Here is a 12,631-nt window from a genome sequence, read left to right on the forward strand (position 1 = left end):
TCAAGATTTATCACACCCAAAACACAAGGAATACGATGAACTCCATTGAAGTCCATACAAGGGCTACCCGTTTCTAGAAATCGATTCGCGGTGATTTAAAGAGGTTTCCGCATACACCGGACGCCGGAGATGACCGGGAGAAAAGAGAGAGAAAGGGATTAGATAAACCCTAAGAGAGAGAGTAATTAACATCAATAATCTTAAAATCTAATTAATTTTTTTGTAAGTTTCTAATTATTCCATTTTCTGATATATTAAAATAAGAAAATCTAATTTGAAATTGATTTTTAGTAATTTTGAAATAAATGAATTTTTGGAAAATAAAAAATGAAGGAGGTTTTTTTTTTTTGTCCATGAGGGTGACACTTCATTGGGTCCACCTAGAGCTGTTAACAGCTGACCCAACCCGAAATACCGACCCTAACCCGACCTATTAACCGACCCGTCTGAACCCGAAAAAAATGGTGACCCGAAACCGACCTAACCCGACCTGAAACCAACCCTAGACCCGAGTTGACCCGAGTATTTAAGACCCGAACCCGAACATTAACCGACCTAGAGACGACCCTACCTGAATATAACCCGTAAATTATTGACCTGAATCGAACCCGACCTGAACCCAAATTGACCCAAACCTGTTTTAACCTGTCAAAACCCGAATTCAACCCGACCTGTTCCTAAACCAACCCGAATTCAACCCGACTTGTTCCTAACCCGACTCGAATTTAACCCGACTTGCTACAAACCCGACTCAAATTTCAATCCGACCTGTTACAAACCCGACCCGAATCAACTCGACTTGTTATTGACCCGACCCAAATTCAACCCGACTTGTTATCGAATCAATATGTATAGGTCGTTATCTCATGTTGGTATTGGAACGGAAATTGAATCCTAACTCTATTCCTTCAATATTTCACTTTGAATTTTAAGAGGTTAGTTTCACAACATGTTTTTAGGGACGAAACATGTTTTCCGCAAATTATTGACTTGAACCGAACTCGACTCGAAGCCGAGAATGATCCGACTTGGAAACGACCCGACTTGATTATAACCCGCGAATTATTGACTTGAACCGAACCCGACTTGAACTTGAGAATGACCCGACCTGATTATTACCCGTAAATAATTGACTTAAACCGAACCCGACTCGAACCCGAGAACGACCCTAACTCGTTTAAACCCGTAAAGACCCGAATTTATCCCGACCTATTATTCACCCGACCCGAATGTAACCCGACCTTTTACTAACCCGACCTAAACTCGACCCAAACCCGATAAGATGTATGACCCGACGTGACCCGACTCAAGCATGACCCAACTCGAACCCGACCCGCATATGTTATGACATTAACCCGACCCGAGTTGACCCGACTCATGCTAACCCGACTCAAACCCTACCCGTTTATGCGAATTGACAGCTCTAGATCCACCTTGGCCTTATGGCGATCACCATAGAATCATCCTACTTCCCCAACCTAACAAAATAAAAATATCCATAAATTAAAAAGTTAGTTTTTCTTTTAACAGCTAACTATTTGAAGAACTTGGACGATAAAAGCAGAGGAGAGAGATAGAGCGACAGTCCCCATCACAAGGAATTGCGAAAGCCAGCCATAGTTTGTGTTTGTTTATCAAGATCATCTTCAGAATCACTCATCATATTTTGATTGGTAACGATCTACTTCAATTTTTACCGTTTTTCTTTGAGAATTTTATTTTTCATTGTTAGCCTTTTGTTGTTGCGCTACTTAGGTCTCATTTTTATTTATTTATTTTTTTTTTAAAATTTGAGATCAAAATTGACCTGAGTTCTTCGATACATGATTTTCCGCAATTCTGATAGTTTGATTGATTAATCTTACACCGATATGTATTTAATTTTGAAGTTGTTGATATATATTTTTGTGGATTTGTGAAGAATTTGGTGTTGAACGTGAAGGTAAGCAAGGTTTGATGGAAGAAAGTCATGGGCAATTGGGTGAACAGTAGGGAAATTAGGATTATTAGGTGGTGAAATGTCCTCTGCCAGTATAGGGAATGGAGGGCCTGGCAGTTCTATGGCATCTAATGGCCAAAACGGCTCATCTAGTTCTGTGGATTGGTTGGGGAAAGAGATGCTTGAATTAAGACTTAGAGGAGACCGATCAAACCGTGATGATGATAGAGTAAGATTCTAATTTAATCTATGTGTTTATTTTTCGTTTATAATCAACTTTTATGATTTGTATAATTGTTAGATTATCATATTATAATGAACACACTTTGTTTAGAGCTTGAAAAAGTGTAAAATTTTGTTTTTTTTACTATTTTTTTATGAAGCCAGTCGTATAATTTTGTTCTGTCTCTTAGTAATTCATTTTGTCGATAAGAGGGGTGATAAGTATTGGATTAGTCATCGGAGTAAGCATTTTTTTTTGTTCGTTTCCCTTTCTATGTTTGATCATAGCGTGTATTTGAGAACCCTCTCCCTTCATGTCTAGGCCAAATGCTTATATCTTGTCCTTCTATCGTGTGTGGAAAGTTAAGGTTACCCGACTTGTTTATGGAAAAAACTTGTTCAACCCATTAACAATACTTCATCGTAACATAGATCTTTTCTGTTGATGCAAGTATGCCTTTGTCTTGTTAGTGGAGAAATCAAACAATCTTCAATTTTCACTTCTTATCTATGGCATGTACTATCAGGGTTATTTTATTTATAGTATTTTCTGTATTGTTATGGATTCCAATAATGTGGGCTGTAGCACATGTGTAAGAGAAGGGGTGGAAGGGGGATCAGTGTCGCTCCATGTATTAGTATGCTTTATTACATATGTGTGGCATCTCTGTTGATGTTCTGAAAAATGGTTCAGGTAACTAGAATTGCAGTTTAGCAAATTATTTCTCTTACAATAACAAGTTGATGAACCTACATTTCTTACCATTCATTACAGGCAACTACCATACCATTCATTACAGACAAATTGTAATCGCTCGTAGTATTTGGTGTCAATGTGTCATTATATGAAGAGAGGGCTGCCAATGAAAACCATTTATCTTTCAAACTTATAAATCATGTATGAATGCATTGTAGTATCCATAAAATGATAACAAAAAATTAAATAAATTAATCAATTATGTTGGCATGCCTCATAAACACTTGTCTTCTCCATAACAGCGTGAAAAAGGATAAATTCCTGGTCACAGGAAAAAAAAAGACCTGAGTCTTGTTTGCTCAAATTTTAATTTTTCAATTGTCGGTATCCAATAAAAAAAATAGGTGCATGGTAAAACTCCATTTCCATTTTAATTTAGTTCTGAAAAGGAATTATAATAACATAGGATGTCAAAACAAAAGTTATTAGAAAACGGTAGGGCTATATAGAAATTTTTGGCTAGGATCCATTATCAAACAGAAAATTCTTATAAAGATTTGGCTCGCCAATCACCCCTTTCATTTCTGCGTTGGTAGATACATGCTGTGGATAGGTATATGAGACTTGGGCCGGATTTGGTAAGGACAAAACAGAAACGGCTTCTCACGTTCTGTTTAGAAATCTATAAATGAATATTTTATTACTTCATCTGAAATTAATAGTCGTCAACAGCTACTAGATCTTTTGTTTACATTGATTGATTCTAAGTGGGAAAATCATGCCTTTATTAACATCTAAATGAAATGGAACATTAAATACTTCTGTCCATTGGATAGATGTGGCTGGCCTTTGGTGGATGATAGCTGTAATTCTGCATCTCTACTGTGTTTTCCAAAATACGTTATAGCATGAGAGGGGTTTTTACTTCATAGTAAAGAGGGTTTGACTGGTCAAAGCTTAAGTACCTTTTCCATAAAAATTTCATCCATTTTCATTTTGCCCATATTTTGTCTTTTATACTTTTTTTTATCTACTTGTTTCTTATACCATATCCTTGAAAAAAATAAACTGTATATAGAACAGGACTGATTTATAATTATAGGAGAACTTATATAAATGGTCAGTGTGCTGGTCCTCAGTCTTCAATTTGCACCCTCATCACCCATGTACCAGTATCTTTAAGAAAAAAAATTTCCATGTTTGAAAACATGAATCTACGCCTAAGTTTGACAACCGTATCCAAGTCCAAGCATCATATGAAATTAATACTGTAAAATAGTGTGCCAAACTGCCTATATTATTAACCTTCATTCATAGAAAACCAGAAAAGTCTTCTTATGAAACATGAAAGCTAAATTTGCATCATATATTTAATTCCTTTATATCTGATAGGATAACACATTCAATTTAGTGGATTGTTTATGAGCAGGGTTGCGTATGAGCACACCCTTAGAGTTGTTATGTACGATCATACTTAATAAGCTTAGATTGTAAACTCGAGCAATTCTATTAGGCGCAAAACTGTTTGTGTCTACGGAATTGGCCTTTAATGTACAAATGCCATAAATGACTGATATTTACAAATGCCATAAATGACTGATATAATATTTCAAAATTGGATCATTCAGCAGGATAGTGAACCAGATATTATTGATGGTGTTGGTGCAGAAGCAGGGCATGTTATCAGGACAACGATTGGCGGTCGTAATGGTCAACCTAGACAGGTTGGATGAATGTTATGTATAAAATTTTCAGGTTGTTGCTTGAGTGAGATGATCTTTAAGATCTTACCAAGATTATTTGATTTCCTTGGACAGACCATCAATTATATTGCAGAGCACGTGGTTGGAACCGGTTCCTTTGGTGTTGTATACCAGGTGAGTGTATCCATGGTTACTCTGTGTTTTCTTGTATTTCTTAGGCTGTATTGGATTCTGTCTTGTAAATTAAAATTCTTTATGTAGGCAAAGTGCAGGGAGACTGGGGAGATTGTAGCCATCAAGAAGGTGTTACAGGACAAACGCTACAAAAACCGAGAGTTACAGATCATGCAGATGTTAGATCATCCTAATATTGTAGCTCTCAAGCATTGTTTCTTTTCAACAACAGATAAGGAGGAGGTATACCTCAATCTCGTTCTTGAATATGTTCCTGAAACTGTCAATCGCATTGCAAGGGGATACAACAGAATGCACCAGAAGATGCCTCTAATATATGTCAAACTCTATACCTATCAGGTATTTGCTATAAAGTATATTCATGTAATCTCCCCCATCTCTTTTGTGGCTCCTTATGTAAGTCTTGTAAGTTTTTCAATTAAAATTGTTAAAACTCTATGACTTTATTAGTTTATTAATTGCATGCTGAAATGATATTAGAAAACTTTCAGTCGACTACTTAAAAGAGAACAGAAAAGGTAAGGTTCTAACCTCTTTCCATCTTCACCCATTTTAGATAAGTTTTTAACAGTTTATTTTTATTTCACTTTTGGCAAACCCTTTTACTATATGATATTATAACCCCACTATAGCTACACACTTACAACTTTTAGGTCATTCTGTCATAGTTACATCCACCTTTTTACTTAAACCTATCCTGTTTTGGCTCTCTCTCTTACTTTTTCAACTTTTTTAATTCACCCGGTCACGACATCAACACTCTCTTTCAAATTGCTTTAACTTTGGTGCAAAAAGTAAAAGTTAGGAACTTTTTGAGCATGGTTTAGGAAGGGAGCTAATTTATGAAAAGCCACATCCAAGTAGGGCTGGCAACAAATCAGGTTGGGTCGGGTTTGTGTTCGGTCACCTAATTTCGGGTAAGCAAATCCTGACCATATTTTCGGGTTCTAGTCAACACGAATTTGACATGGTTTAACCTGATTTTTAATTAATTTTTGGAGGTAACAATTTTTTGTTACAGAATATATATACTACGTATTTTCAGTTCTAATCCTATATTACTGCGGAGCATTTCGTTAAATTTATAAATATTACAATTTAATAGATTTATTTTTTTTATTTTTTTTGTGGAAAACAATTTACGAAGTAATAGATTTGGTAATATAGAATAATAAAAATAATTCGCAAAACAGAATTAAATATTCCCAAACTAATACAAAGTATTACAACATATAACTAGTAAATTCTTTAATTTTTTTGTTTGAAAATATGAAGTGCATAAGAGAGCTTGGACTTAAAAGCTTTTTATTCGAATCTCGTACATGCATCACCCTATGTAATCACAATACAATATATCCTTGTAAGAGGGGAGAGACTAAACTATAATCTGCCACTAAAAACATAATTTACAAACTGAACAAAAGAATTGAAGAGAACCTAAAAGGGGATTTTTGGAGAGAGAAAGAACTAGTGAGGTGCTGCTAGAGAGAGAGAGAGAGAGAGAGAGAGAGAGTGTTGTTAAAGAAAAGAGAGGAGGAATTGAAGAATGAACTTACGGCTAGGGTTTAGATTGATTTTATGATAAGGTAAAAGATGTGGGCTTAGGTCCAATCTCCAATTCCCATCCCAAATGACATAATCCTCTTGTTTACAAATCCTAAAGGCTTAGTTTTGAATTTATATATATATATATATATTTTAAATTTCAGCCCCCTATATGACCCACTTAATATTTCGGGTAAAGTGGGTCATTTTTAAGTTAGATATTCTACCTTAACCTAACCCGTTTATTTGTCACGTTGGGTTCTTGTTGGCTAACTTAAGTTTTCGGGTCAAAAATTTCAATTCGTTATTTTTAAGCCAGGTTCGTGTCGGGTTTTCGGGTCGTGTCAACTTTTGCTAGCCTTACATCCAAGGCAATTTTACTATATTTAGCTTATAACCATGTAACCTTAATCACCGTTGAAGTTTGAAATAATCTTTTGTGTTCATTCTACAAGTAATTGATGTAAAGATTGGGTAAGATTTTTTAGCGTAATTTAGTAGTCATGTTCTTTTTCTCTCAGTCCTTTTAGGTCTCTTTACTTCAGATTTGAAACCCATATTCTGAAGCTCAGTTGAATATTTTTTGTTAGAATTTATGATTGTTTATAATCTCTCATAGTTTTTATCCACATTTATAATCTCTCGTGTTCTAAATCTTAAATTAGTTTCAAACTTGAACTTGTATTTTTCAAAATTATAAATTTTGTTCAAATATTTCTAATAATATATTCTTGGTTTTAATATATATGTTCTAAAACTTTACTCATATATTTTATTTACATGCTCTAAATTTAAACCATATGTTTAAAATTTTAAATCAGGTATTCTTTATTTTTAGTCACGTGTTTTAAATCTTAGGTTCTGTTTGGCATAAGTAGCGGGTAGCTTTTAGTGGTTGAGTAAAGCGGGTAGCTGTTAAGGTAGCGAGTAGTGGTCAATTAGTAGCGGGTAGAGGTTAGTTGTCAAGGTAACGGTTGATAGTATGAGTGTTTGGCAAAAGTAGCGGTTGCAATACTAATATATATCAAAATTCATGTAATTATTGTTTTAAAAGTAATAAAATTTGTCAAACGCTACCGTTGCTTCTAAACGCTACCCGCTGTTTAGGGTATTTTTACCCTAGACACGTGGACCAATGAGAGGTCGCCACGTGTCGAGCTCAGGATAGCCCATGTGGCTCAACATCCTCTTGACACTTGGCGCCCTCAGATATGTTTCCGAAATGGCGGCCTTCAAGGGCCCAAATTCCTAGGAGCGCCGTAAAACGGCGCAGCCCACTAAAATCTAGGTCAAGTGACCTAGGAAGGGGCACATTTTCCAACGACCCTATAAATAGGGAGATATTTCCCCATTCTGGGGACAGATTCAATCATTTATTACACCCTTATTCTCTTACATCAGAGAAAGACTTGAGCTTGGAATCCGAGCAGATACCCACCTAAATTTCCGTTCTCTCTATTCTGTTTCAAGTTACTAACTTGACCGTCGGAGGCGGAGCTCCGACCACCCGGAGTCTCCGTTATTTTGCAGGTACAGCTCAACCGGATCAGACTTCGTGACGTAACTCTCCCAAGGGACAAAAACACCCAAAACATTTGGCGCCGTCTGTGGGGAGAGTACCTCGAAGATGGTTCAAGAGTCTGTACCACCCCCTAACCGTCTGGACGATGACCCAGAAGTTTTTACAGACTAGGAGGATGAAGATCCTTAGGTCGAAACCTTTACAGCCGAAGACGGCTCTCTCAGAATCAAGCGCATCCGGCCCAGAGAGACTCTGGAGCGGGGTGCCTCCCAGGCGGGTCCGAGCAGACCCACTGGCAACCGGAAGGGGAAACCCAAACGGCCGCTGGATCAGCCCCTGTCACCCGAGACGAACTCATGAGATTCATGACAAGTTTCAAGGGTGAAATTATAGAGCTGATCACCAAAAGCCGGGCTGGCCCAAGTAAAGGTCAGTCGGCGAAGAAGACTCCTCCAGAGAAGGGGAAGTCAGTCAGAGACCGGCAGCTCACTCCTCATCCAAAGGAGAAGGCAGCCGGGACCATTGATTGGTAAAAAATTCTCCTTCCTGGGAAAAACACCAATAACACTCGCCGGACTCAGCAGCCGGTGAGAAGTAAAAAATCAACTCTTGATGCCCGGGAGATCATTAATCGGAGGAGAAACCAATCGTTGTTTGAGTCGGCTTCAATGTCGAACTTTCCAGACAGTTTCAACAATATTTCTGCAGGGAGTGCACCCTCCTTGCATGAGAGCCAGACAGGCGGTAATACCGTCCATTCTGGCCCTCACATGATTGATGCTGTACCGTATGTGCCTACTCAGGCTTACGGACAGTATCCTCCTCACTTCATGCAGTCGACCTTCTTTGGAGGTCAGGCGGCATATCCAAATGTCCAGCCATTGGACTGGCAGCTTCGTCTGCTGCGCCTGGGTGAACATCCCTCTGCGTTCACCCGGGAGATAACCGAGGCGGCCCAGCCGGCCAAGGTTAAGAATGTGTTGGTTGGTACCTATGATGGTACCACCAACCCGGAAGACCACCTTATGGCTTACACCAACCTTATGTATCTGCAGGGGTTGGATGATGCCACTTGGTGTCGGTGCTTCCCGGCTACATTGAAGGGCATTGCCCAACAATGGTTTGGCAACTTGCCGGCCGGGTCCATCGATAGCTTCAGGAAGCTCGCCTTCCTGTTTGCTTCCAACTTCTCAATGAACATCCCTGCTAAGAAAACAAGCCTTGATTTGAGCACTGTTAAGCAGGGAGAGAGAGAAGGGCTGCGCTCATATGTCAGGCGGTTCAATCTGATAAGAATTCAGATTCAAGGACTGTCTGACGAGGTAGCTTTTACAGACTTTTTCAAGGGTCTGAGAGACGGGTCGACCATTAAGTTCGACCTAGTCAGAAAAGGGGCTTTCACCTTACAGGCGGCCCTGAGGGAGGCGGAAAGCTACATTCAAGCTAACGACCTCTGCTCGCCTGGTAGCCAGTCGGACTCTAAGAAGTCTGACAAGCAGAAAGACAAGCGGCCTGCTCAGCCGGCTAAAAAGAAAGAAGAGAGCAAGAAAAGAAAAGAAATCTGGGCGGTAAGTGACTCTGACCAGCCGTCCCAGAAGAAGAAGAAAGAATTTAAACCGTACGTCCCAAAGTACGAGTTTAACAAGGGCTGCAACTCCATCCTCATGGAGATTAAGGACCGGCTGTCCCTAGAGAAGCCGAATCCAATGAAAAGTTCCATTCAATCAAGGAACAAAAATAAATTTTGTCAATACCATGAGGAAGTTGGCCATGACACCAACGACTGCTTCAGCCTTCAACGGACGTTGGACCGTCTGGCTGACAAGGGGATGCTGAAGTCCTATATTTCTAAGTCCCCACCCGGGGCTAAGAAGAAGAACAAGGGTCAGTCCTCCAAGACTACCCCCCAGCCTGCTAGTAGTTCGGATATCGATAAGGAGCCGGTCTACACTATAGCAGGCGGGTTCTCATGTGGTGGCCCTACCATCCGGGGCACCAAGAGCCATCTTCGAAAGATGGACAAAGATGATGATGAGCAGGCGTCTGCCAACTCCTCAATCCCGGACGTCTTGATCACTGAGAAGGAAAGGGGCAACGTCCGCCGCCCGCATGATGACCCGGTGGTCATTGAATCTAAGGTTGCCAACCAGCTGGTTGGACGGATCCTTATAGACACCGGCAGCTCATCAGACATCATCAGCCTCCGGTGCTTGCAAAAGCTGAAATACAATATCAACAACATGCATCCGGTTACCCACCCCTTGGTTGGTTTTGGGGGTGGGATAGTCTACCCAGCCGGAAGAATTGACTTACCCATCGGGGAGAGAAGGGCCAAGGACGACATATTGTCGTCAGATTCTTGGTCGTTGAGGAGTTGACCGCCTACAACATTATCCTTGGCAGGCCAACCCTCAACGTAGCCAAGGCAGTAATCATCCCATCTCTCATGCTCATCAAGTATGAGAGGGATGACGGCTCTGTTGGTTCCCTTAATGGGGATCAGAAGACGGCCCGAGAGTGCTATCTCTCAGCCGTTAGAGACACTGTAACCCAGGCGTCCAGGAACCAATAGACCTTGACAATGTCAAGGATGCTGAGCCAGCGCTTGCCCCACCAGCAGCCGAAAAGAAAAGAAAGGCACCTACGCTGGTGGAGGTAAAGAAGGAGAAAAAATAGCAATCACTGACCAGAGGAGCTCCGTCCCCAACCGGCTGGTGAGCATGTTGACATACCTCTGGACGACAGCCGTCCGGAGCGTACTGTGAAGGTTGGGACGATTGCCTTTGCTAAGTTAGGTGCAAACTTGCACCTTTTGCTGAAAGAATTCAAAGACATTTTTGCCTTTGAAGTGGAAGAGATGCCAGGCGTCAGCCCGGACCTTGCTGTCCACAAACTCGCCGTGGATCCTAAAAAGAAGCCCATCCGACAAAAGAAAAGAAATCACGGCGAGGAAAGAAATCAGGCGGTGGCTGCCGAAGTAAAAAAGCTGTTGGATGCTGGGTTCATTCGGCCATGTAATTTCCCCGACTGGGTTGCGAATGTTGTGCTTGTAAAGAAGCCGAATGGTACCTGGCGGATGTGTGTTGATTACACGGATCTCAACAAGGCATGTCCAAAGGACAGTTATCCGCTTCCTAAGATCGACAGTCTGGTCGACAGCCGGGCATGCCTTGATGAGTTTTATGGATGCCTACTCCGGTTTCCATCAGATACCCCTGTGGAAGAAAGATCAAGAAAAGACGGCCTTCGTCACTGATCAGGGGCTATTCTGTTACACGGTGATGTCGTTTGGCTTGAAAAATGCGCTGGCTACGTTCCAACGGATGATTAATACTGTCTTTATTAATCAAATTGGGAGGAATGTAGAGACATACATTGACGACATGATAGTCAAATCCAAACAGCAGGCGGATCACCTTGCTGATCTCCGAGAAACCTTCACCACACTCAAGCGGCATAAGGTCATGTTGAATCCTAAGAAATGCGTCTTTGGTGTTGAGTCTGGGAAGTTTCTCGGATTCCTGATTGATCAAAGGGAGATAGAGGCTAACCCTGAGAAGATACAGGCGGTGATTGACATGAAGTCACCCCGCACTATCAAGGAAGCACATAGATTAACCGGTTGCCTGGCTGCTGTGGGGAGATTCCTCAGCCGGTCAGGTGACAAATGCCTTTACTTCTTCCAAGCAATCAGGAAGAAAACCAGATTTGAATGGGGAGATGAGGCTGAGGCGGCCTTTCAACGGCTGAAAGAACACCTCCACTCTTTGCCAAGACTTGTTAGTCCACTGCCTAGGGAGGTGTTATACATGTACTTAGCCGTCTCAGATCATGCCCTCAGTGCCGTTCTCCTTGCTGAGAGAAACGGTGTTCAGCTTCCGGTCTATTTCATAAGCCATGTCTTAAAAAATGCTGAGCTCCGGTACCCCATGGTAGAAAAATTTGACCTTGCTCTTTATATGGCATTCAAGAAATTGAAACCATACTTCCTGGCTCATCCGGTGGTAATCTACACCAATCAGCCCCTCAAGCGGCCAATGTCTACTTTGGAATCATCCGGAAGAATGTTGAAATGGGCTATTGAAATGCAAAGTCTTGAAATCACTTTTGAACCTAGAAAAGCAGTGAAAGGTCAGGCGTTTGCCGACTTCATTGTTGAAATGACCCGACCGGTGCAACCGGATAATCTTGACCAGGTTTGGAAAGTGTATGTAGATGGAAGCTCAACAAAGAACGGCTGCGGTGCAGGAATCATATATGAGTCCCCCGAGGGGGACAAATTTGAATATGCACTGCGGTTTAAGTTTCAAGCCTCAAATAATGAGGTGGAATATGAAGCCCTGCTAGCCGGAATCCGCATGTGTAAGGCAGCAGGGGCAACGAAAATTGACGCCTATTCTGATTCACAGTTGGTCGTTAGCCAGTATGAGGGAGCATATGAGGCAACTCATCCGGCTATGATCAAATACCTTCAGGCACTCAAAGGCAGTCAAAGAAGAGACTGGGGCACTTGAGGAATTTCGTCTGAATCAAGTGCCCACGTCAGATAACAACCAAGCGGATGCATTGTCCAAATTGGCTTCATCCGCCTGCTGCGGTCGGTCTTTTGGGAAGTTCTTGAAAAGAGAAGCATATATGAAGAGCCCATTGGAACCTTAGACCGAAGCTCTACCTGGATGGATGGCATCCGGGCGTATTTAGCAGATGGTACGCTTCCTGATTCACCAACAGAAGCAGCCGTCCTGAAAAGGCGAGCAGCAAACTTCGAGTTGAAAAATGGAGAACTCTTCAAGGCAGGTTTCCTCAAA

General features: G+C 41.1%; 1 protein-coding gene across 3 annotated transcripts in view; it reads left to right on the forward strand.

Annotated features, from left to right (window-relative positions):
• The first annotated feature begins 1,516 nt into the window (after positions 1 to 1,516).
• The window catches only part of LOC145555874 (shaggy-related protein kinase kappa), a 43,234-nt gene continuing 32,119 nt past the window's right edge, over positions 1,517 to 12,631 (forward strand). Inside the window, exons 1-5 of one of the 3 annotated variants that reach the window (XM_081617591.1) lie at positions 1,517 to 1,673; positions 1,922 to 2,168; positions 4,487 to 4,582; positions 4,676 to 4,735; positions 4,823 to 5,095. In XM_081617591.1, coding sequence (XP_081473717.1) covers positions 2,019 to 2,168; positions 4,487 to 4,582; positions 4,676 to 4,735; positions 4,823 to 5,095 — 579 coding nt within the window. In that variant the 5' untranslated portion in view covers positions 1,517 to 1,673; positions 1,922 to 2,018. The remainder of the gene's footprint in view (positions 1,674 to 1,921; positions 2,169 to 4,486; positions 4,583 to 4,675; positions 4,736 to 4,822; positions 5,096 to 12,631) is intronic. The other 2 variants (XM_081617607.1, XM_081617599.1) reach the window with 2 other exon arrangements.

This window comes from Chenopodium album, chromosome 1 (genome assembly GCF_948465745.1).
Source record: "Chenopodium album chromosome 1, dcCheAlbu1.1, whole genome shotgun sequence".
Classification (NCBI taxonomy): domain Eukaryota; kingdom Viridiplantae; phylum Streptophyta; class Magnoliopsida; order Caryophyllales; family Amaranthaceae; genus Chenopodium; species Chenopodium album.